The sequence below is a fragment of the Oreochromis niloticus genome, linkage group LG12 (genome assembly GCF_001858045.2).
Source record: "Oreochromis niloticus isolate F11D_XX linkage group LG12, O_niloticus_UMD_NMBU, whole genome shotgun sequence".
Taxonomy (NCBI): domain Eukaryota; kingdom Metazoa; phylum Chordata; class Actinopteri; order Cichliformes; family Cichlidae; genus Oreochromis; species Oreochromis niloticus.
In genome coordinates, this window is record NC_031977.2 from 5782732 (window position 1) to 5809285 (window position 26554).

Genomic DNA, 26554 nt, shown 5'->3' on the forward strand with positions numbered 1-26554 from the left:
CAAAACAATAGTGGAGGGAGATCCAAGCTCTCACTGCCTGGGTCTGAGAGGTAAAACGGATTATGCCTGGTACGCCCAACAACAGACCAAGCAAACACAAATGCATTATGCTACCAATTAATTATGGTGTAAAGCCACCGTCTGTATGGCACACATAATGAGGTGAGCCGATCTGGGATCGTGCAGATGACCCTTCTTTTAAACTCATTCCTCACAGGAACCGTGGAAGGAGACAAACACCAGTATCGGCTAAGTGGTGCAGGCGGCAATGATTGCAGAAAGGCGAGAGAGAGGAATTCTGAGAATACTGTCACACCCACACACAGTAAATCAAACTGCAATTTGAGGAGAAAAAAAAAGGGGATTCAGACTTAAGTGTGGGTGTTTTTACTAATCAGTGATGTGGTGCCTGGGGTTGCCAAATGTATTTGTCACTCAAGCTCATGCCATGAGTCTAGACTAGGAGTTTAGAGGCAGATCTGCAGATTGTTTTTTTTTCCCCCACAAGGAAATAAATGCCGTGTTTTTATTGCTGGTGCAATAAAGCAAGTGAATAAGTCACAAGATGTTATTTGGGCGACAGACTACAGCCTGGCTTGTAGTGGAAAAGCTCCGACTTGACTAGCCTGTGTTGAGGACAAGCTGTCATGCACTGGCTAGTGTGGTATAAATAAACAGTAAGTGCTCCCAGGCCTACGAGGCACGGCCGCAAAGAGAGCTGTAAGCTGAGGTACGAGCCTTAAGAACAGATTAGGTAAAGCCTCTATTAGCAAGGGCTTCGAGATTCAGGGGCTGTTTACTTAAAAGCTTTGTCACACTGGAAGAAGGTTCCTGTACAGACAGAGCAGGCCCTGTTTGAGAAAAAAAAAAAAAAATCATAAAGATACAGAATGGGTTGTGTCGTGCACGTGACATAACCTGACTGTTAAACATTTCAGGCAATAGCAGCGCTGACCAAATTTACAAGCAATTGCCTGGAGGCTAGCTGGTAATCCCCCCCCCCATTCCCCTCACATGCTTGACAATAACTTTTCTCAGTGCCAGTGGAGTGAACAAGCCATGCAGCTCAACAGGAAAGAGCCTGCTGTCCTCCAGTAATGATAATAATAGCAGTAATAATAAATTCTGGGGTTGATTTGCCTGCACAATCAAGACTGGAGCTGTCTGTTCAAACACAGATACAAATGAACCTCTGGCTGCCAGTAAACACATACGCTCACTCACTCACTCACACACACACACTCCACTTTGTGGTAAGGGGGGGGAGCGAAGCAACCCGCTCATTTACCCAGTGAAGAAAAATGTTTTGTTAAAAATAATAAGCTAATAATATAACATTAAGCTGCCACCGCCCTGAGAGTGGCTTCTTATTAGAGGCTGCCTGGCCTAATTAGCATTAATGTTTGATGAACTCTTCAAAACTACACACACACACACACAGACGCAGGGCCGCTACTGCACCGCATCAACACCCACAGCCTGGCAGGACAACAAACGATTCAAGAAACAAAGACGCGACTATCTGCCATCCTGCCCGCTGAGGATAATGTTTTGGACAGTGATATGAGCCGGCGTCTCGAATATGTTCGCTATTGTTTCAAAATCCACACAATGGGGGAGGATTGAATTACAAAGATGCGGCTGGGCAGAGATGAATGGAGTGCACTGTGGCTGCATGAATTGTCAAGTCCACTTCAGATTGCTCTAATTATCAGTGAATGCATTACCCTTCACGAGCTAAACAGGCACAGCCTGGGTTTTAATTTCCCGTCTCAGTCACTCGATCAAGTGGGGTGGTAGTTGCATCCGCTGCCCCTGTAGCCCGTCTCTGATTTTATTTTAGGCGCAGGGTCAGATTTAACACGGAGCAATAATCGAGTTCGATGCGGATCAAAAGTGACACGAATCTTTACGAAGGGCCAAATCTCATCTTCACTGAGGGTCTTGCGGCATCACTCAGTTGTCAGACCCAACTCAGCCTGAGGGACGAAATACCAGGTTTAATGACCGAATGATTGAACTACCAGGTCAAAGGAAGTGAATGAGCTTAACTGCTGACTTACACAACCAGAGGAGCATTAGTCTTAACAGGTCTATCAGTTAAGCCCTCTTACAGTCACAGGTTAGACGGTAGACCCAAACCCATAGCAGTGTTTTGCGGGGGTTTTTTAAACTTTTTTTTAACTGCACTAATAAGAAACCGAGCCTCACTTCAATCTACAGTCCTTCTCTCTTCCCTGTCACTTTGATGCGCTCTCTCTCTCTCTCCACCATGTGGCTGGCCATGTTGGGAACATCACTGGGGAGATTCTTTCCACAATTAACTCACTCTCTCCCTCCTGGCTCACACTTCAGCATTCCAGTCCCCTGGCAGGACACTCTACTAGTGCCCTTGCAGACAGAGATGGAGGCTGCTTTGGCATTAAGAAGCAAGTGGTGGTGGTTACAGGGGTGGGGTTAGACTCTCTTTCTTTGGGGGGCTACCTCAGACTTAGCTATGCCTCAGCCATCATACGGGAGACACAACAGATGTTCGCCCAGTCTGTCCAATGAGCCTGGACGATGTAAGCGTGAAGGAATCCGTCTTGTCGAGCTCCGCTGGTAACCCGAGCAGACCTCGGGTATTCCCAAGAGAAGGCCTCACGATTTTAGATTTCATTCATCTGAAATATCAAGGTAACCGGAGAGAGCGGCTTCTCAGCTTTGATTTGTGCCAAGCTGCGATCACTGGCATAGGTACCAGTGGCCAAGTGTGGAAATAATACTTTTATGAAATCATGATCTTGACCTGATTCAGGTCCATCCACAGATATCTGAGAATCCCCCTGATAAAACTGAAAGGCTTATGAGACTGCACTAATACACATTAGTATTCACACACGTACTGATGATAAGGTGAGACTTTAAGTGTATATGTCACTTTATAAAGCGTGACTTGTGTGACCAGGTATAACCATCAAGTGCAACTCTGTCATGCAACAGCCCGAGTGTGTTTAAACAAAGTTTCTTCAAAAGCTACAGGTGGTTTTCTGTACCAAACGTTAGCTTCCAGTCAAATCATGCATGATGCGCTGGTACTGTGAGAGACTCTCACCTTTTATGAGCCGTTCCGTTGTGGACTGTTTCTCCGGCTTGTCTTTATCCTTTCCTGACATGTTTCCACTGAACGCTAATGTGTCGGGGCTTAAATCTCGAACACTTCTCAGCCCGCTAGCCTCAGGACCAGCTAGCACCCAAGTCTGGCCGTCACCTCCGTCTTGACTTTCGGCTGGGGGGGTGGGGGTTCAGAGGCACTACTACTTTTATGTTCGCCCTCCCTAACGAACTGTACAGACTAGAGAACGACAGAGGTCCAGCTTTTGTTGTGGTTTGACTAGCCAATAACGTAGCTAGCTTGCAGAAACATTAACACTAGCGAATAACTAAAGCACAAAATAGGAATTTTGACACTGTCGTAGAAATACAATTAACGCAAACACTGACAAGCGCTTGATGGTCTATATTTGTCAAGCGCAGCAAATAATACCCGGTTGTTACCCAGAGGGAGGCTGCCGTTAGCAGCTAATCCGATTTAGTTACTCTTTTTCAGCTAGTTAGCCAGCTAACATCTTAACGTATTGGCAAGTCGGCGGACAGGCAAAGACAGCAGCGGAAGACTGGCGTTTCATCTTCAGTGTGCAGGGCGCTCGTTGAAGGAAACAGTGACAGCAGCACGCGAATCGCGATTATTCTGAATGCATAAAGAGCGCAAGTCCTCCCGAGATGCAGACAGCGTCTTGACAGAGTATCCTCCTCCACCTCCTCCTCCTCCTCCTCGGATTAAACTCTAATCTGACAGTGAGTGAGGAGCAGCGGCGGGTTTCCTACAACATGGTGGAGCCCATGTGACGTGACTATGGAAACGCAACACGTGATTTAAGGGTGGATTCAAAACCACAAACCCACTTCTTCGTATTGTCTTTTTTTTTTTTAAAGTAACCCGCAGTTTGCTTGGTTGCTACATATAAGCGAATGGAGAGACTGCCACCAAATACCACGCCAGCTAATAACAAGTTACTATGTCAAACGTGACAATGTCTCCCTCTGGCGTTCTCATTTGGATTGTCATTTTACTAACTGTCATTGAACGCTTCCTTAGTTTTATTGGTTTCCAAGTTAACTAATGCAAAGTTCGATCGTATAACTTGGAAACTGGTTTTAGCTGATACTTTAGAATGTGTGATCTTATATAGAAAATGTATACATAAGAAAGGATTTAGAATCTATAGGAAGACTTAAACATGTGAATGGTTATTGTTAAAATGTCCGATTACGAGGTAAAAGTAATCATGTGAGCCAGCTGCTCAGGCTTCAGACTGCTTTAATTGCTCAGCTCATACATTTTTTAAAAACCTGAATCGGAATGATGTCAAATTGAGGGGATATGCTTAATACGGTCATCTCAGAATCTCAGCTCTTACTGTTCAGTACAGCAACTCTGCTCCACTATCCTGTTGTTTAGACCTTCTGTTTGTTAGAAGCAGCCAATTAGAAGAAAGCTGGCTTAAGCGAGGGTGTGGCATAAGAGGAAAAAATACTTGTCTTTGTCAATGGAGGAAGAGCCTCACCCATTTAAGATAGATAAAGATTATTTTATGAATCATGTAAAGCTAGCTAAGTAGATCCACTTTAGAGATTATTTAGTACCCATAGAAGTGTGACTAAAGGCTCTCATGTTTTTTCTTAAGGAATAGCTTTGAATTCAGTAAAGGTGCACACTGTTGTGTTTCAGTGCACTTACAGGTCCAACGAGAGACAAAGTAGGTTTTTCCATTGCATGCATTCAAAAACACCTCTTATTAAGACACAACATTTATGATGTAGTAGCCTATTTAACCTAATCATATTGTAGTGGACAACCACTCTGCATGGACACACACGTTTATATCAAATAAATGTAGAGTTTAATTTGAAATTGTGATAGATTTCTATACAATCCGCTGTATTTATTTTTAGCACAGTGAGTAATTACTCACAGTGCAGGCTGGGAAAAGCAGTTCTGAATATAGTTCTGTTTTGTTTTGTATAACAGTGTGAATTAGATTAAGATGCAGAAATCCAGAGTTTAGTTGTTTTTCCCCCCAGCTCATGTATTTGTAGATTTAGAGCATCGTGCATAACTGTTGAGCCACCCCTCATTTCTTTATGCCTTCCTTTAAAGGAATTAGACTTCTTTGTAATTCTTTTAAGTGCTCTTGAGCAATAAGCCTCCAGGCTCTCTGTCGGTCTTTAAAAGTTTTTCTTTGGACACTAGCCGCTTTTCAGTTGAGTCTTTGTATCTGACCAATTTTACAGGAATGGTTTTGTTTTTTTTTTTGTTTGCTAGGCTACTTAACATTGACCCGTGAATTCCAGCATCAAAAGGCACCAACCAAGGGATAGATCAAAGCTGTCTCTATGCACAATAGACAACTCAGACAACAGACATAAAATAGCATTTTTGCAGCAACAAGGTGATTCCCAAAGAGCTATTAGCCTAAAACTAGAGGCATGGAGGACAAAAGAAGAAAGGGCAGGTCCAACAATCACGTACAGCTGTACATCTGTTCACAGAAGATTTGTACAAACTGCTTTTGCCTGTTTTTGCCATTTATGTTTGTGCCTTTCGATAAATTGCTGCACCTACTTTGCATTTTCCTGGAAAAAAATATAGAAGAAACAAGGGGTGTTTCGAGACTTTTGCACAGCACTGTGCGAATTGTGGCACTGTTGCCCACATTAGAGGACATTTTCATTGCATAAAAACTATGGAACACTAGATGGCAGTCTTATTTCATTGTCAAAAAGCAACCGTTCTGTGAAACTCTGAGGAAACTGTGGATTACAGAAAAAGCCCTGCAGAAAAACAGATACAAAAAGAACAGATTTATTGAACTTGAAAATAGCAATAAATTCCACTTAAACATTCATTATAAGTAAATACCTACAACATTACACTGAAATTATCACCAATCACATATAAAACCATGGATGCAGAGGATCAGTTCGAACACAAAAAGCAGCTCAAGAGCTAAAAAAAGAAGTAGTATTAAATAGGAATCCTCAAAATGAACACAGAACAAAGGCCATGCACGAAAGAATTATCAGTTGTTAGTCGTTAGAAATGCTGGTTCATCGAGACGTTGATGCTTTAGCTTCTGCTTTTTCCTGCTGACATTTGCTTGCATGTGAAGTTCAACCACATGAGACATGACACAAGTGATTGACGAGCCCTGTTATTTTACCAATTAAAGAGAAAGGGAAACACTAAATACAAAAACCAGTAAGATCCCTCCAGGAGTTGGAAGCAGAAATAAAAGCACCACTTGGCACAGAGCCTGGGGGAGTGTCCCGTCTCTCTGGCACATAAGTATGGGCTTTCTGCTACCGGTGAGAAAGCAAAAACAGTCAGGCTTTTTTTTTTCTTTTTCTAAACTGTCTCGTGGAACAGAGAGTCAGCGGGAGAGGGAGGAGATAACGCTCAACCTGTTTTGTTTTCATTTTTCATGTTAATCTGAGGCCGGGGTGGGAGGTGGGGGTTCTCCATGTGAACATAAAGAAACTTGGAGTAGTCAGCAAGACGTCATCAACGTCACTTCAAGTGTAGGCACTCGTGGCTCTTCAACAGTGCACAGCGACCGCAGTCAGGAGGAGAGGGGAAAAAATGGATTTTTTTTCCAAAACAATTGCACCAGAATAATGTTTCTCCCACACCAGGTTGACCTCTGCCTCCCATCAGCACACCTGGCTTGCATGTACATAAGAAGAGTGTTTTAGCTCAATATCACAAACAGATACGTTAGGAACGATGGTACATAACCCTACTGTTTACATTAAAAAGAAAAAACTAACGCGGAATGATGTGGGAAGTCTTTGGTGCTCAGTGTGACAGAAAACTGATGAGATCCAAAGAACTGTTGGCATCACTTCCAACCCCAACTGAGGGTGTTAACGACATCATAAAAGAGGAGTGTAGCACAGGAACCCACAAACAAACAAACAAAACGAACAACAACACACATCTTGAGTGTACTGTATGGCTATACACGAATCCTTCATTATGCGAGGCCACACCGGCCTACTCGCTCTCTATTTCTTACAAGCTCAGCCTCCCATCGCCTTCCTCAACAACCCCTTTAAAAACTTGTGCCCTGAGATGGACCAGTCAGCCATTCTTTTACACGTGTCGATCAGTCTATCCTGGCTATTATTAACATAACTCAGTACTCTATTATAAGAAGATGCTGAAATTCAAAGATTTCTATGTACCTTATGAATGTTTCCTATTTAGAAAAAAAAGTCACAGCATAGATGCAGTTTTCGCCTGAATATTCTGGGAACTATTTTCATCTAAACTGCACAGTAATTAGGGTCTCTCCTTGCTTGCATTGAAGGTATCAGTAAATTAGTGCTCTGCAGATGGAAATGACTAATCGAACCCTTTTTTTTTTTTTTTCGCAATAATCATAAAAAGTTGAGGAACATGTTTGAGGGAAGGTGAGAAGATGGCTGGGAGACAGAAAGTGCTGATAAATGAGGAGTCCCAGCTCAGCAGCCTGCAGACTCACGCTGTCACCACAGCCTGCTGCACTTCCCCTAAAGGTGCTCAGGCTGGACAAGAGTCGAAGACGAGCTCATCTTTTTGTTGTTGGAGGATTGTTGGTGAGAATGAGATGTGAGCAGGAATCCATAGAGGTTTATTGGAGATCTGCTTCGGCCGACCAGACCAGCCGGTGCAGGTCTGCTTTCTTGTGTTGTGTTTGGTCGTAATCCAAGAAGGCAGACAACACAGGAAATAAATTGTTCTCAGACGAGTTCCAGTAGTGACAACTTTTTTAAATTTACTGCATGATGAATCCAGGCTGTGGGGCCATCCGGGGTGGGGCCCTCTGAGGCAAAGCAGGGGGGTACTGAGAGAGGTAGCTGTTGGGGTAGCCAGAGGGGACGCTGGGGAAGGGTTGCCCTGTTCGGGGAGGAATGGGTGGGTATGGAGATGCTGGGTACGAGAAGGGAGGCTGTGGCTCAGCGGTTGGAGGTGGACTTAGAATTGGTGCTGGCTGGGATGGTGGTGGCGGTGGCTTCCTTCTGGGCTGAGCGAGGGGAGAAGAGGAGCTGCTGCCAGCCTCGCTGAGGAGAGAAGCAGCTCCGGAAATTTCCTGAGAGCGGGAGGGAGGGACTGACACCTGGGGCAGCCGCTGGCCCTTCATCACCATCTCCTGCAGCTTCTCGATTTTAACCCGTCTCAGGTGGGCCAGCTTCCTCTTGTTCTGGTAGGCATCGATAAACGAATCCAGAGTCATCTCCCCATCCAGTAAAGAATCAGCCATGTTCTGTGGACAGAAGGGATTTGGAGCAGAGTTAGAGAGAGAATAAACAAGATTAATCCAAAAAAATAAATAAATAAAAATGCTGCAAAAGATTCCACTGAAATTACGCTGTCAGTGTGAATGGCTGCAATAAGAAAAGGGGTCTGAAAAATATTTTTTAAACACACAAAATATTTGTACAAATTTTAGGGCTCTGGTGTGCAAAGGCCTTTACTGGTGGTTCGAAGTTTCGAAAAGCAGAACGGGACTTCCTTCTTCCCGACTGTCACAAAGTGCATGCTGATAAGGGATCATGTGATCCTTAGAGTTCTGTTCCTGATACTGTGGGCTCTCTACCTGGCTACAAAAAGTGTCTTGAGATGATGTTTTTTTGTGAACTGCTGCTATATGACTAAAACTGAATTGATAAGACTGAGAGAGAGTCAACATGAGTCACACTAATAGGAATAGCATCGCGGGAGAATCACTCACTGTTGACGAATGTAACATTTAAAATGATTCATCTAATGGTGGGTTCTCTGTTCACTCACTTCCATTTAGTAAAATATCACAAAAAGTGACAATTTTCCCACATTAACATATCAAACTAATTCAAATATCACTTTAGCATTACACTACTAAACTATATTAACACTACTCATCAATGGCAGCAGCCTGCTCTCTATGTAGGTTAGAGACTGCAATGCACATATAAGAAGTCTGGTATTTATCAGACACGTACAGAAGCACGAGTCTCATCTTTTCCACATCCATCTACCACATTTACAGTATATATTTTATAATGACAACAGCGTAAAGAGTAAAAGACTTGCACAGCAGCTGATTTTAAGCAGCCAATCAGTGCTGAGACTAGCAGAAGAAATGTCACATTCTAATATGATCTGTGCCCACACGCTCTTAAAAAAGTCAGAAGTTCAGCTGCACAAATCTGAGATTTAACCCCTGTGTAATTAGGCCATGACTGTTCATACCAAAAATCACTATCACAACCATGATGACCACAAATGTTTTTGTAGAGGAAACAGTTTTAGGCTGCCCTGATTTACAGTTATTCAAGCTGTAAAACCGATTGCATATCCCTGACAAATATATACTTAAGTAATCTGATTGATTTGCAGAATATGGCAAATGAATCCAGTGTGGGAAGTGCCTGGAATGTAGGAGGAAGTTTGTACTGACAAAGAATAGCTCAGAGTAGTTCATTAGAAACAGGCTCATGTTTGGGAACTTCACCACTGTTATTAAAATGTCAACTGAGAACAACTCGTAGCGAGCTACTGCAGAATGCGATGTACACCACACTGTATTGTTCCGTCTATATTTTATTGTTCCTTTGTGAGTTTAGATTGTAGCTGTACCACTTGTGTTTTGTTTTGTATTTTTTATTACATTTTAAGGCCTATTTAGGGTTGTGTGGTACTGGTTCATGCTAGGGGTTTCTGTACAGTTGAAAAATAAATGAGAAAAAAAAAGATGTTGGAATATTTTTAATGATAAGCACAGTTCTTACATGACTGTGTATAATCTGATGAAGAACAGCTTAAAACACTGATGGGACAGGTAGCTGTCACCTCTATGTCAGCTGTTTTGCTGCCCACATACTCTCCAACAGGGATCTTAGATATGAACAATGAAGCCTCTGTAGGACAACACACCAGCAACTAGAGCAGCAGGTATAAGAATTACTGACTGAGGATACCTGAAGTCATCCGTGGTGACAGCTGAAGAATGCTTACCTCTGTTTCCTCCTCTATTTTGGCTCCTTCTGCCTGAAGCAGGGCCAGCAGAATATCCAGGGAGGTGTTTCCGGACTTGTGGTCTGTTGAAGAGGAAGACAGAGGAACGACACAAAGATTACTGTGCTGGGCCTGAACTGGGAGGAGGCGCGGTCGCTGTTTGCAGCAGTCAGAGTTAACAGTGCTTGGTTGTATAACCGGAATTGTTTTCCACGATGTAACAAAGCAAATACAGGTAGCAAGTCAAACCCATAATTTCTTATCTCTTGTAAGCTCTCTGACGGAAGTGAAATAGTAGAGCTGTTCACAATTCTTCAGGCATTAGAGTGACGGGATGATTACGTAGTGTTTACACACTGCTCAAAGGAACACAGATGTATTCTCAAACCAAGGAGCTCATAAAAAGACATCGCTTTAAACACAAATGTTCTGGCATTAAAAGGTTTCAATGAGCCTGTTACACAAAGCTGAGGCGGGACGTGTGAATGCTGCCAGTCAGTGTCCTGGGACTGGCACTTCCAAACCGTCAGAGCACGTCTGTTTGCCATGAACTTGCAAAGCTCAACTGAGTCAACTGAAACTGCCCTGGTGTCTCCAAGGAGGAGCACAGTTTTGTTTGTGTTTCTATGCAGGGATGAAAGTCTATACCAGTTGGAGCTGGGACAGCATCCTGACAGTGAGACCAAGAACACCAAACTATTCTCCATCTACACACAGTCCAGTCTAACTTGATGAGCTCTTCTGGACTTTCTGGAAGAGGAACAAATAAATCAAGATTTTGAGCTGACATAGAGCAACACTGGTATACATCCATGCTAGAAAGCTACCTGTAGCTCAAAAGTGCAAACATTAACATGCTACCCTATGACAGCTGGAACAGACCATCCACTGGTCTAAGGGAGCTTGATTTCAAGAGAAAAATACAGTACAGGTTGGCTCATTGGTGGTCTATACTGAACAGCAGGCGTTCTTTTTTGCAATTGGTTACATTGTGACTGTACAGCGTGGCCATCTAAGGCAGAGACAGACTAGCTGTAGAGCTTCAAAAACGCTGCCATCGCTTGAAAAGTCCAAGAAATTGTAAAGACAATCCGAGTGTCCCTTCATCAATATATTACATTACATATATTATCATCATCATTATTATTATTTATTATTATTATAACAACAAGCTTAGGGTTCCCCAAAAGGAACTGCTAAAGCACCTAATCCTACCCCTCATCTCAGTCTGGTCCCACTTTCCCTGGCAGCACCAGTCTAAGATTTCCCAGCTGTCTGAACATGTGCTTCCTCCCACATGAGACTAAGCACGCCAAGTTGTGTTCCAAGGCCACAGTCAAAGTCTCATGCAGCTTTTCTGGTGTATTAGTTCCGAATGTTGGTCTTTTATTAAGGGAAACAGAAAACCAGGGAAGTTAGTGGTAACCTTTTTAATCAGTATGGGTGAATGCTGGGATAAAGACGCTTCATTAAATGAATCCAAAGGTCGCGTGGAAAACATGACAGATAGTGAAGGCTTTTTCAGACACACCTTGTTAATAGTCTTGACAATTACACAGTGGGTAATTGTAGTTACCTGTCTAACCCTTTTAAACACTAACACTGAAATATACCAGCAAATGTTGTCCTTGTTGTGATCAGACCACATTTAACACACTAGCTGAGGACTTGAATACTAGCACAATGAGAATTAGACTGACAGAGTCCATGAGAGCTCAAACACACAGAAGAGCAACATGACGGTTTTAGTTAATGATCAACTTCAGATAAAAGCTGCAGCTTGGCCGCTTGTCATCTCATCAAGAAATAACAACTTTAAACCCTTTTAACCCTTTCAGTACAAAAACAAAAACCATAAATAATGGACATTATTTGATGCTCTTCTTTGCCACACATGATGCTAAAGTGGGTCAAGGTCGTAAAACAGCAGCTTAAGTTTATTCTTTTAAGACTAAGACAAAAACATTCTTAGTGTATACATCTTGTTTCAGATATTTCTTTCCACTTATGTTCAACAATTACTATAAGTTAAATCACTTGTCGCTAAACAGGTCAAGGTTAACTGTTATAGCCTACATTGCTTTCTCTTTATGCAGGATGTGAGAAAGAAACTCTGAGCTCTCACCTTCTTTGCACTTTTTTATGATCATCATCTACATGATATGTGCCAAATGCTGGAGACGTTTGATTCCATCATTAAGTTGCTGATAGACTGATAGAAGATCACTTCTTATTCTTATACGGGCAACCGTGGCTCAGGGGGTTGGGAAGCGCACCTGTAACCGGAAGGTCGCACCTGTAACCGGAAGGTCGCACCTGTAACCGGAAGGTCGCCGGTTCGATCCCCGGCCTTTCTGTCCTGGTCGTTGTGTCCTTGGGCAAGACACTTTACCCTACCGCCTACTGGTGTTGGCCAGAGGGCCGATGGCGCGATATGGCAGCCTCGCCTCTGTCAGCCTGCCCAGGGCAGCTGTGGCTACAACCGTAGCTTGCCTCCACCAGTGTATGAATGTGAGCGTGAATGAATTGTAAAGCGCTTTGGGGGCCTTGAAAAGCGCTATATAAATCCAATCCATTATTATTATTATTCTTTTAGGCCACGACAATGATAATGGACAATAGTAGAAACAGATTTACAAAATTCATCATTTCCACTGACTTTGTGAAGAACAGACCATCTCTACCTTTATTACCTAGGGCAAACTTTCAGGAAATATAAGACAACGTTCTTGAATTGAATTTCAGCCTTTGGAAACTCTGTGTTAAGAGGTCAGATTTTCCTGGAAATCCAAAATGCTGCCATTAGATTTCAAAAAAAGAAAAAACTCCCTGGCCGGGGCTTCATGCTTGACACGAAGCCTTTTGCCGGGGTGAACTCCCATCTCTTATTGTTTCCACCTCGCTCCCATAACAAGGCAGATTCTCAGGCACATCAGCGGCACTCTTTCGCACAAAGCTCCAATTCTCTGGCTCAGTGGAGAATTGGGTGAACACAACACCAGTCTGGGCCTAGAGATCATGGGACGGCCATTTAGTAAATGAATCCACATCAACTTCTGCTGTGAATATGTGGAAAGGGGGAGTTGTTGGCCTGCCTGCCTCTCTCTCCCTCCCTCTTTCATCCTACTTCCACACTCCCTCCCACCCACTGTGGCTGTTTTATAGCAGCTTGCCTGGCAGCACAATGCTCCACTGAGGGCTGGCGTCCTCAAAGGCAGTGGATAGTGGTGGTAGAAAAGAGGGGGAGTGCCTACTGGACAGTAAAGGGTAAAGCAGAGGCCATATAATTTCTGGAGAAAAAGACAGGAAATGAGGGAGAGCTGGTGTTTGACAATATGCAAACGAGCGCACAACAAGCTACTGTACGTCTAATCTCCCATCTGGGTCAAATGACTGTGTTTCTCTCAGCTCTGAGCATCGCTGTCCCTCCCCAGCTACTCTCCAGCAAATCCACAACTAGGACAACTACTACATGGCAGGTGGGGGTGGGGGGCACTGGGTAACCTACATTTGACAAAAGCCACTTCATGCTGGCAACAAACAAAATCACAAGGTCACAAAAACACACTGGATTGGTATAACACCAGTCCAAGCACCAAGAAGAGAGCTTGAAATATTTGACACTGATAACACAGTAACAAGCGAAAAGATTCCTTGACAACTAAAACTTATTTAGCAGAACTTCATTTTCACAACATGCTGAGAAATCTCCCGTTGACCGTGACAACCTTTGAAAGCTGTGAGAGCCTGTCTTTCCAGCAGAGACGGAGCCAAAGTCAAACTTTTATCAGTGCACAAGAGGAATAAATGACTCGCATTCTATTCTGAGTGAGCTGCTTAGCAACCGTTGCGTCACCAAGGTCACAAACATCGTCACGCCGTCTTCTTCGCACACTGAAGTGCAGTGAAGGTGTGCCGGTGAGGGATGCTACAAGCCTGTAACGCTTTCAAGAGTTTCTCAACCTGAGGTGCAATTACATGTTGAACAGCACTTCTGGCAACAAGGCGGCTGAGGCCTGCTACAGTAAATGTGACGACTGGTCAAACAGGTCTCTCGAGTATGTGTTCATGTAGACAAACAGAAGAAACAATGAGCAACGAAGGCTATGTACCACATCACCTTCCTGGCAACAGGAAACTGCTATCACCTTTAGTTTCTTAGTGTTTCCTCACCAAATATGACCATAATGCACATTCTGCAGTACACCCATAATGACATGTTGATTACATCAAATATGTAGTGTAAAAACTGCTTTTGACTGGATCATATAGATTAGATAGATACAGGTCCTTCTCAAAAAATTAGCATATTGTGATAAAGTGCATTATTTTCCTGTAATGTACTGATAAACATTAGACTGTCATATATTTGAGATTCATTACACACAACTGAAGTAGTTCAAGCCCGTTATTGTTTTAATATTGATGATTTTGGCATACAGCCCATGAAAACCCCAAATTCTTATCTCAAAAAATTAGCATATTTCATTCAACCAATAAAAGAAAAGTGTTTTTAATACAAAAAAAGTCAACCTTCAAATAATTATGTTCAGTTATGCACTCAATACTTGGTCGGGAATCCTTTTGCAGAAATGACTGCTTCAATGCGGCGTGGCATGGAGGCAATCAGCCTGTGGCACTGCTGAGGTGTTATGGAGGCCCAGGATGCTTCGATAGCGGCCTTAAGCTCATCCAGAGTGTTGGGTCTTGCGTCTCTCAACTTTCTCTTCACAATATCCCACAGATTCTCTATGGGGTTCAGGTCAGGAGAGTTGGCAGGACAATTGAGCACAGTAATACCATGGTCAGTAAACCATTTACCAGTGGTTTTGGCACTGTGAGCAGGTGCCAGGTCGTGCTGAAAAATGAAATCTTCATCTCCATAAAGCTTTTCAGCAGATGAAAGCATGAAGTGCTCCAAAATCTCCTGATAGCTAGCTGCATTGACCCTGCCCTTGATAAAACACAGTGGACCAACACCAGCAGCTGACATGGCACCCCAGACCATCACTGACTGTGGGTACTTGACACTGGACTTCAGGCATTTTGGCATTTCCCTCTCCCCAGTCTTCCTCCAGACTCTGGCACCTTGATTTCCGAATGACATGCAAAAGTTGCTTTCATCCAAAAAAAGTACTTTGGACCACTGAGCAACAGTCCAGTGCTGCTTCTCTGTAGCCCAGGTCAGGCGCTTCTGCCGCTGTTTCTGGTTCAAAAGTGGCTTGACCTGGGGAATGCGGCACCTGTAGCCCATTTCCTGCACACGCCTGTACACGGTGGCTCTGGATGTTTCTACTCCAGACTCAGTCCACTGCTTCCGCAGGTCCCCCAAGGTCTGGAATCGGTCCTTCTCCACAATCTTCCTCAGGGTCCGGTCACCTCTTCTCGTTGTGCAGCGTTTTCTGCCACACTTTTTCCTTCCCACAGACTCCCCACTGAGGTGCCTTGATACAGCACTCTGGGAACAGCCTATTCGTTCAGAAATTTCTTTCTGTGTCTTACCCTCTTGCTTGAGGGTGTCAATGATGGCCTTCTGGACAGCAGTCAGGTCGGCAGTCTTACCCATGATTGCGGTTTTGAGTAATGAACCAGGCTGGGAGCTTCAGGAATCTTTTGCAGGTGTTTAGAGTTAATTCGTTGATTCAGATGGTTAGGTTAATAGCTCGTTTGGAGAACCTTTTCATGATATGCTAATTTTTTGAGATAGGAATTTTGGGTTTTCATGAGCTGTATGCCAAAATCATCAATATTAAACACAATGAAAGGCTTGAACTACTTCAGTTGTGTGTAATGAATCTAAAATATATCAAAGTCTAATGTTTATCAGTACATTACAGGAAATAATGAACTTTATCACAATATGCTAATTTTTTAAGAAGGACCTGTAGATCTACACAGATAGAATCACGTCAGGACACCGCTTGACATATAAAGCTGTTCTTTCTCACGTGTAGCTCGCAGCAAAGAAAGGGTTCTCAAAGGTAAAAAAAAACAAAAAACAAAAAACCTAAAATAATCCTAAACAGATCTTAAAAGTACCCCAGACACTGTAGTGACTGTGAAATGACAGTTGTGTTGTAAATGGTTACCTTTACGTGTCATGTAAACAGGAAGACTGATTAAAAAAAAAAGACAAAAAAAACCAAACCCCAAAACAAAACAGAAGCTTAGAGAGAACTTTGGCACTTGTAAGGGTAAAAACAAAGTAAGATTAACTGAGCATTTCCACCACTAGATCAATAAGTAACCAAACCCATCTACTCATTAGCCATTTAGGGTTTTAAAAATGAAAAGCGATCCATTCCTTGGCTCCATCATCAAAACTTAGAGAAGGGTGATGGGGACGTTGATTACTGGCACTATGAAAACTTCATTTTTTTCTACTCAGTCACATGTTAAAAAATGTAAAGGATAGAAATGTCTCAAAATTGAATACAATAACGGATTCCACTACTAATCAATGAATAGAACAAAAGATATTAAAAAGATTTAATACAGTCCTCTGTTTAACAAACTATTAGCTAACTAGGTCATTGGTTAAGATGTTTATCATTTGCAGTCTGAAACAGAGTAGCTCAGGCATGACTTGCTTCTGTTTCTGATCACAAACAGAAATGTTAACTCTGTTCAGAAATGATGTGAAGGGCGTGTACGCAGATATTTACATGTACTTACTGTTAGGATGTTAACATGTGAGCGTAAACTTGTTTTCCCCACAGTGTATTATATTATTTAAACAAGGAGTTTAAAAAGCACAGCTGCGATTAGCAAAACACCCTGTGTGTGTGCCTTTTCCGTTTCAGGCTGTTCCCTCGAGCATTTCTGCAAGTATCACTTCTCAGTGACTTCACGGATAACCGTGTTCAAATTTCCTTTGGACGTTAAAAATTCAAGACAAACCGATCAATAAAAAATGTCTCTAAAACTATCTTGTTATAGTAGCCACACTGCTACTGCCGTACCTAAGGTGGACTTGCGGAGTTGATAGGATTCAAAGCTCTCCTGCAGACAGCTGTAGCGCTTGATGAGCTGCTCTTTCTTGTGCTCCAGTCTGGGCTGCAGGGCGAGGTTTTGCTCTGCCAGGGTTCGGTTGTTGCCCAGTGTCCTTTCCTTGTTCTGCTGGACTTCTTGGATCTACAAAACAAGAAATAAGTGTTATTAATATCTGTCTTGAGAAAATGTCATTTTTCAACACTGAACACTAATATAATCATCAATAATTAAGATGTTTGGTTAGAGGAATCTTCTACAAACATCTGCACATATTTAGAAAGACAAATTCTGACCACAAAACCCCAAACTTTCATCTGCCTTGATCGACATCAAATATTCAGTATTTTTAAACAGCTTTAACCATGCATGAAAAAAAAATCTATATAAACAAAAAAGAAAGTCCTGAACAGCCTTGCTCAAGGCTATAGTTTGTCATTTTGGATATTTTCCATCTAAAAAGAAAAATATCATCATTGGTCAAATTTAAACTCTTTAAAAGTTTCGAGTAGAGCAGCAGACAACAAAAAGAATATAAAGAGAGGAAACACGAACCTTCCTAACCAGTACACTTTATTAGCAAACAATGAGCCTGACGTGAGGACACGTTTTTGATTTGTCATGGCAGGAAACCTGCAGGTCAAATCATGTTCTGGGCTCCATTCCATTCAGGTGTGTAAACACCTGTTTCCTGATGACTCACTTGTTGTGTGCCTCTACATTAAGCAGGCACACTTAATGTAGAGGCACAGAGGCAGCCTCATTTCTTTAAATATTGCTTGGAAAATGGGGAACGGGTGCAGCGATTTATTGAAACGTGCCAGCTTGCATGGAAATACACTATGTAGGACAGAAACAGAGTTTGTACAATTCCAGTAGAATAGAAATTCTTCTCATTTCTATTCTTCCGAAATGATTCTCTGGGCTCCTTGTGGATATTCCAAAGCCATTAGTTGAACGTTGGCTGGCTTTTTTGGTATGTGTTTTTATGACAGGCTGCTTGTAATAAAGTGCATGAAGATCAAATTTAAAATGTGTTCTTTGCCAAGTTATCTGTTGTGTGCAGACAAGTTCAAATGTTTTGGTGAGTGATAAGTAGCTCAACAAAACGTTTTTCTGAAAATGCTCAAGGACTGGACTGAAAATGAGTGCAAAAGCAGTCCAAAGAAAAATACCCTGAAAACAAAACAAGAAACAAGAGGTGGCTCAGACCTTTGCACAGTCCTGTACACCTACAATCAAACCAACTGTTTTTTTTAATAACAGCGCAAAATTTTACAAAATGACAAGAAGATAATTTAGATAGGAAAGAAACGGTCACATTTGTAATTCTAAATCCAAGATATGAAGGATTTCTTTATTTTCCACATAAATGTTAGTGCACACACTGACAATTTCATCAGAATATACTGTCATATCAATGCTAATAGAAAAAAATAATACAACTAACAACAGTTTTGTTTTCAAATATCATGCCAAAAATGTTTGAGTCTTTAAATTTTCAGTCTATGAAATCAAAAAAAGAGCAGAAAAAAAAAAAACCCACCTGTAACAAATGTGAAGAATCTAAAGTGACATCTTCAAACAACTGTTTGGCTGCAAGACCAAAGGCTTTCTCTTCTATACAAATGTAACAAAGAACAGCTAGGACTTTTATATGAGCAGCAATTTGCAAAAGTTTTGCTTTAAAAGTATCTTAGATAAATGTTCCCACACATATGTGCACATTTTGACATTTTGGGGGGTTTTTTTTACATTGTTGCTCAACACATCGTCGTAGTTCTGAAAACACTTGATACAAGAATTCTTAAAGAAATTATTAACTCATCAACTGTTACAAACAGTCGACAAAAGAGACAAAAATCAGACTTGTAAATGACTGAAAGTGTAACAGTGGTGCCAACAACCCTAGAATAACATACAAGTAAGTCAAAATGTGTTTTTGCTCTCTATTCTACTCAGTGTGGGAAAGTAGAACAGAATAATTGAAAATTATACTGCAGAATATATTTATTACCCACTTAACCACTTGTTAACCTCAACACACACAGTGGGCAGGAAGCAATGACTATAAGCTTCTTTACCTGGAAGAAGCAGTGAATGAGCTCATATGACTGTTGGTAAAACTAAAAAAAAAACATCTACTACTTGTGCAGTTTTAGCTAGAGGACCAAAACAAAGACGTGAGAGAAAAATGCTGGGGGCACAGTAGCAATTTGAACCGTGCTGATGTTTGTAGCAACTTATGATTCAATGTTAAAATCATGAATAATAAAAGGAACATTCAGAGATTTAAAAATATATATAAATCATGAGCCATAAGCAATAGAAACAAGTCTGACAAACATCTTGATGTCATCTTTTTTTTTTTTTTTCACTGTGGAAAACTCCATCCACGCCTGTTTTTAAATGACGAGCTCTTGAATAACCGGTGCAGTATTACGTCAACACAAATATGAACTGAAACAATGGAGACAAATGGGATAAATAACATGTTACAGTTGGAACAGCAGGGGATTAAAGAAGAAGAAGAAAAAAATCTCTTGTTCCTTCTCTGATGACTCACTTCACACATCCAACATGTTCTATGTGCAAACTCAACTATGGCTGGGCGAGAACACAGGAAGACTCTAAAAATACTCCACAGCGTAGGCCAGGCTTATGGAATAGTTTCTAAAAGTAGTCAGTGGTTGGACTGAATGAGGGGAGGAAACATTTTATGCAGTAAAAGCAGCTAAACAAGTCTACTATAACTATACTTTGCACTGTCACATCTTCAGGTGACTGGTCTTCCTACTGGAAGATCTGATTTGCTCATTCATTATGGCCCCACTAAGGACACAGAGCTTTAAATAGCATCTATAACTGCAGGCTTGTTCTGTCAGAGCAAAACCATGTTATTGTTTACTTGCGGAAATGCTCTACATCGCTGCCCTCCCTCCTGAAATAATGACAACAAATGTAGGTTGAGCGCTTGCCTGGATGGACCACAGACCTGAACTTTGGAGAGATGCTGAAACAACCACAACTGAATTCAGGTCACTGTAACGCAGCACTCACAGAAACATGAAAAAACTAGAATCACATCTTGCATCGGTTATGGAAGTGAGAAATATAATGATGAAGTCTGAAACTGCAGACTGGCTGCAGAGTTCTTAAGTGGAAAGGTGAAAAGTTCAGGCTCTTTCGAATCTACAGCATGGGTCAGAAGAATTCCACTCAGAGAAGAGGAACAATTGTGGCAAATCAGTTTTGCTGTGTCTAAACGTTCAGACAGTGTGATGTAATGTCAAAAGACTCAACTGTTCAGTTATTTCTAGTAATCAGGATTCTTAGGTTGCTGGCACAAAAAGGGGAATTGTATGCTCGACAACAAGTACTGTAGATCCAAACACCAGTGTGGAAGTTTCCATTCCTGCATCTAAGACGCTATTCCAACGCCTTATTCCTTTTTGTTGTTTTGAGATAAAGTGAAATGTTTTACTGATTGAGATTCTCATCAAAGATAGCTAGCAAATTAGCAAATCTAGTGTTGGGAAGACCTGGTATTGCATGGTCAATACCAGGTACTACAGGTCAAAGCACCAGTATCAAAGTCTCAATTCTCTCGTTACTGTTACTGAGCTAACAAGCTATCCCAAAGCTAGGCCCAAAGCTAGCTAACCTAGCGCTGTTTTCCTAGCTCTTCAACAACATGATCAAAAGGATGAACCCCGGGTTTCCTTTGTCATCATTACAAAAGAATAAGAATAATTATGTACACTCCCCAACTAAACAAACCTTGAGCAAGACACTTTCCCGTTTACAAAATAATAAAAGCCATCTTTATCTTAACTGGCTTCACGGTGTGGGACGGAGATTTCGCAGGTCTTTCCTCCCCACTGCTGTCAGACTCTACAATAAAGACTTTTGCAGCTGATCAAACACACAAACCCACACATGTGCAATAAGACTGCTATACGTGCAATTCTTCTTCTGACGAAGTTGTGTTTTTGTATTTTCCTACTCAGTTGTATATAGTATTTGTATTTCTATTTTATTCTATTGTATATATTATTCTATTCTATTTTATTCTATTGTATATAGTATTTTATTTTATTTTATTGTATTTTATTGCATTCCAGTGTTTTCTAATTTCTGCTACATAACTTTGCACTTTTGCTGTAACAAAACAAATTTCCCACCTGTGGGACTAATAAAGGCCATCTTATCTTATCTTATCTTATCTTATCTTAAAATGGACAGTAAAATAAGCATAAAAAAAAAAGAAATGTTGTATAGAAGTGCTTAAGAAGTGCTTCCTTAGATACAGTTTGGGTTAAATTTGACCACATATGGTGCACAACAGGAGAAGTAGAGGTCAGACAGAGGGTCAGGGGGAACCTTGACACATAGGCACAGTCCACCTGCAATGTAACCAAATAATCTCAAAATAAACAAATTAGAATCCTTTTACTGTGAACTAACAGAGTAAAGGCGGGGTTGGGAGGAACATAAGGTTATACAAGCACCTGAGCTGCCATTTTAGTGAGCGTGGGAAAACTGTGCACGTCCCACACACGCGAGGTTTCCTGCCACTGCATTGGAATGCAAAGACTAGTTTATAATAAGCTGTGTTCTAATTGTTGAATAATATTAGTAAACACAGATGGCATGTATTTGTCATGTTTAGGTAAAACAGCACATGATATAGTGTCAGATGTTTTTCTCCAAAAATGAACATAGTAAAACCTTAAAAAATTTCTGTGTCTGCTCTCTGAAAACATTAATTAAGGGGTAATTGTCCATTTATTACTGTCAGATGGGATTTTTATACATTCTTAATAGAGCTTTGGCTCTTTGGTCAGCATTTTAAAAAAAATGTGGCTGTAAATAAAATGCCTCAACTTGTAATGGAGAGAATGCCTTGCATTGTATGGATAATTACTTTAGAATAGCCTTGTGTCCCACAAATTTCTGATATTCCAGGTTTTACGGACGCTCGTGCTACTTAAGTTAGCTGCTAGGTCTTCATTGACACCATGACATGTTACTGGCATCATTAGTAAAACTTGAAAATAACATTCTACAACCTTGACCAACACAATTCCTGGATTAGTGAAGGTCTTAAAAGATAAGCCACATTAATCTTAATTCAAAACGGACAGCATAATGGAAAGCTGGCTCTTCACCAACACCATCAACAGGATTGGTATGGGTATAATTTGTGTCATTAAGAAAGCAAGTCAATGTCTGATTACACCCACAACCACATAGACTTTAAAGTGATACTTCCTGATTTACACAATGGACAGCATAAAAGGAAGCCTAAATAAGATGAAACATCACACAGAATTAACAAAAAAAAAAACTGGGTAATCAACATCTTAGCAGCCTGATGGAGCGTACCAGCAATTGTTAGTCGTTCAAAAACAGGACGCACTGAATCTAAACAAATTCACAACACGGCTATTTGCATTATTCAAATGCCAACACAGCCAGTGTGTTTTTTACAGAACAAGAAGATTGTTGCTTATAGAAAAGCGTACTTCCATTCAGGATACTACAACTGGATACTCAGTGCCTCTCAGCACTCTCATGTTTCACTCAGTGCCTTATGACACCTACTGCCTTTGTTCTTATCCACTGTACTGTAAGCAGAAAATTTCCCAGACAGTTTCAAGTGTGGTTCAGGCATGTTTTCAACTGTCCCATTCTTCTGACTATCTCCTGTAATCTTATGACTAACGCAAGTCAACAGCTGCAGTGTCATTCCTGTTCCTCCCTCTCTGTAACCTATGGGACTTGGGAAAACGAAACCATAGAGACAATCAGACAGGGTGTGGATGAAAAACAGGAGCGACAACACAAAAGGCCAACTCACAGCTCAGCATTCCTCCAAGTGGCTAAGGCCTGTAGTCTTGCTTTTACAAGCTGAAACTGAGCTTATGTTGATATACAGAAGCTTGTGCTCAAGTTTCTCGGCTCTGTGAAAAGAGGCTTTTCATCACCTCTCAGGCAGCGAGTCACTATTGCGCAAAAAATAAGCTAAAATTAGACAACACCTCAGCGTCATGACAACAGACAAGAAATTCCCAAGTCCTGACAATGTGCATTTAATGTTTGTGATAAACAATCGGGTCCAAGCTGTTGGGTGAAAAGCGGAGGTGTGAAGAGTTTCCTCTGGATTTAGCACTTGGTAGGGAAAAAGTTCCAGCAGCACGTCTCTGGTGGGCAGGGGTACAGTTAATCTACTTATATAATACGCTGTATTGGCTACTCAGGAGTATTCGACTGAGTACAATTAAAATCACATTCAGTGCCAATATTAAACTCATATACACAATAATTAAATAGTTATGATCTTGTAATAAATATATATTAATAAGAAGGGTGACCAATTTGACTTTAACTATTTTAAGTATATTTAATGCTAATTTTGTTTGCATTACTTAAGTAGGACTGTGGCTTTTACGTAAGTATCCGTAAATAATGTTACCTGGACTTGCTTTCTACGCTTTTTAAAATTTTAATCTGATTATCCATCCTTCCTGGAGAGAGAGTGGTGGTGGGGGAGTCTTGTTTTGGGGCATTTTTTTTTCCAATGCTCCCCTATTGAAATATCCTGGAAACGCCCCTGGTGGCGGGGCTGATTCAGCAGGAGAACATAAGGGAAGATTAAAACCCTCAGTGGAAGAGACGGTTTTAAGAGTAGCAGCCGCAAGGGAAATAATCAGAAGGGCAAATCCTGTATAAAATGCTAATCTTTTAGCCTTTCGTCTTGATATGCCAAATATCTGTCTGCGCTTTAACCATTCTGGGCAGCATGGCTGTAATCGTTGTGCATATGGGGGGGGAAAGTGGGCTTATCAGAAAGACAGACTTATGACATCGTGAAAAGAAACTGCTGAGTCCTTGTGCTGCTGGAGCAGAGCCAGACAGTCAATATATGAGCCAAAATGTAACTATTAAGTCGTACTCTTGTATGTAATTACTACAAAAGACTGACAGGCTTTTGTTATCTGGGAAACGAAAGGTTTGTGAAGAAGCTATGTCGAAACCTTGGAACTCCGGAGCGTTAAAACTTAAGACAATGCTCCGGCCCGTGGTTAACCCTGTTTTGGGCTACGAGACGTTTAAGTTCGCTTGACAACACACGTTCAACATTAAATCCTCACCGCGACCAGAAACAGCCATTTCCAGTAACTGAACCAAGCGAGTGTTGGGAAAGCACAACAAAGGCTTGAGAGGGAAAAAACACACACAGTGACCGAGAAAGGGGAGTCAGTAGCTAACACTGGACTACAAAAGATTTACATACCTCGTCCATCTCCTGTACCATTTTTGTGAGCTTCTCGTCGTTCTCAAGAATTTCGTTGAGCTGAACCATCGTGTACCCGCTCAACTTGTTGGAAAAACTAGACATTTTAGCTGCTGTTGTGTGTTTCTCCTCCGCTGTGGTCCCTCTCTTCTCGCCTCAAATTGTGACAGCTGACTGAGCTTCCCTTACAGGAAGTAGAGAGAATACAGGCCTAGTGCCGCCTTCAGGTGCTGTCAGAAATATTGCTTTCGATGGGAAAATGAACCAATAGTGTGCAACCCGACGAGGCAGGAGTGTCAAACTCATTCCGAGTTCATGGGCCACAAACCAAAATTACATTTCTTTATGATTTTAGCAACATACAGAGGTTATAGACTGGACGTAAAAGATGGTAATAGTTTAGACTTGATTTGTGTGGCCTGAATGGCCTGAATGTAAGGTATTAAGCAATCCTCCTTATAAAAAAATGTACCCGAAAACTGCATGGTGCAATGCAGACAGACATCTATCAGTTAAAGCTAAGACTGATAAATTAATAGAATTTCATTGACTTTTAGAGACAACCCTCATATAGCCATTACAGGAACTGCACTTGTTGGTAAAGCCACTAATATCATTATCACTATCACCACCATCACCATCATTACTATATTAAAAAAAAAAATCTATATTAATTGTTAATAATATTATGTCAAAATACTATATGTTATTAGTGTAAATGTGATTCACACTGTCTCCACATGTTCACTCTCTTTAAACCAAGGCCTTTAAACACAGCTACATGTGAACTATTATGCTTGAGAATAGGTTTATAAATCACAGTCGCTTCACAAACAGCAGGTGGGCAGGACTTATAAGCTCACAACCAGAGCTGTATGCCTGTGATGACCATATTGGGGATATCCATTCTCAGTGACAACGTACAGAGCTAGAGCAAAGAATCTGTCTGACGTATCGGAAGCCATCTTTGACCCACAGGGATTACTTACACATACAGTGACTTCATTATTTGAAACTTTGTTCATGTTCAATAAGAAGTTTTATTTTTTAAGTACAAAAATAACATATGAAATGTTGAAAATGACAACAAAAAAAAAACGTAAAATAAACGCATTTAGATCACAGTATATATGGTGCAACCAAAAATGGTACAGGAGATGGACAAGGTATGTAAATCTTTACACTCTATATATTGCAATCTATATATAGTGTATATAGTTGAATAGCAAGATTTTTTTTTTTTTTAATGTGAGAACAGGAGCATGCTTCCCATATGTGGCATCATGGTTTGCTTTTAACAGCACTCTACAAGCTTTTGGGAACTGAGAAGATCAATTGCTGTAGTTTGAAAAATTGATATTAGATTTCAGCTGAATGCTGATGCGTCAATGCTTTGTCAGGTAACAGTAGGCCAAATATTTCCAGTGGGTGACAGTTCTGGACTGTAGACAGGCCAGAGTAGAACCTGCGCCCATTTGTTAAAAAGCCATGTTGCTGTAATACATAAGGAATGTGTTTTGGCAGTATCTTAATGAAATAAGGGTTTTTTATTAATTAAAAAAAACAAAAAACAAACCCCCAAAATTAAAAACCTATATAGAATTATATGGTTCCTCTTCTTTTTAGTATTGAGGATGCAATCTCGATCATTTACACACACACACACACACACACACACACACACACACACACACACACACACACACACAAAAGTTGTTACTGAAATCCTCTAACTCTTTTAACTTTGCGTTGAGCAACAGTATTCGTAAATAGCAAACTATCTGCCCACAGTTTTCTTTTACTAAGCAGGGAGGAAGATTTGGAATGCTCCATTTATATCAAACCATGTTACTGAACATTTGTCAGTTAATCTACTTAGTTTAATGTACATTGGCCATTAGCTTTACAAATACTACATACACATACACAATTTGTTTTTGCACAATTTAAAATGAAAGGCTTAGATGATTTGCAAATTATTCATCTTTAAAAAAAGAAAAAAGAAATTAGGTTTTAATCAGGAAATATGCGTTTAACACAGTTTTTATAGAGAGAGTTTTATTGCTAATGACTTAAAGATTCTCAAGTCTTTATTTGAAATGCGTGACCGTGACAACAACACTAGATGGCGCTTGTGTAAAAGCAAAGAGGTGGCCTGAGCCCAGTGGATGACGGTTTGTCGC

The 26554-nt window shown here is 41.0% G+C and overlaps 2 protein-coding genes across 4 annotated transcripts in view; both read right to left on the bottom strand.

Annotated features, from left to right (window-relative positions):
* Window positions 1–4027, bottom strand: part of ppp3cca (protein phosphatase 3, catalytic subunit, gamma isozyme, a) — a 35934-nt gene extending 31907 nt beyond the window's left edge. Inside the window, exon 1 of one of the 3 annotated variants that reach the window (XM_005472928.4) lies at window positions 3095–4027. In XM_005472928.4, the coding sequence (XP_005472985.1) occupies window positions 3095–3155 (61 nt within the window). In that variant the 5' untranslated portion in view covers window positions 3156–4027. The remainder of the gene's footprint in view (window positions 1–3094) is intronic. The other 2 variants (XM_005472927.4, XM_005472929.4) reach the window with 2 other exon arrangements.
* A 1862-nt stretch (window positions 4028–5889) lies between these two features.
* On the bottom strand, window positions 5890–24598 carry vps37ba (VPS37B subunit of ESCRT-I a). The gene is made up of 4 exons (XM_003448606.5): window positions 24372–24598; window positions 17044–17215; window positions 10082–10164; window positions 5890–8348 (listed from the first exon to the last, which is right to left on the bottom strand). The coding sequence occupies exons 1-4, from the start codon at window positions 24474–24476 to the stop codon at window positions 7860–7862; spliced, it is 849 nt and encodes a 282-aa protein (XP_003448654.1). The 5' UTR covers window positions 24477–24598; the 3' UTR covers window positions 5890–7859.
* Window positions 24599–26554: the final 1956 nt, after the last annotated feature.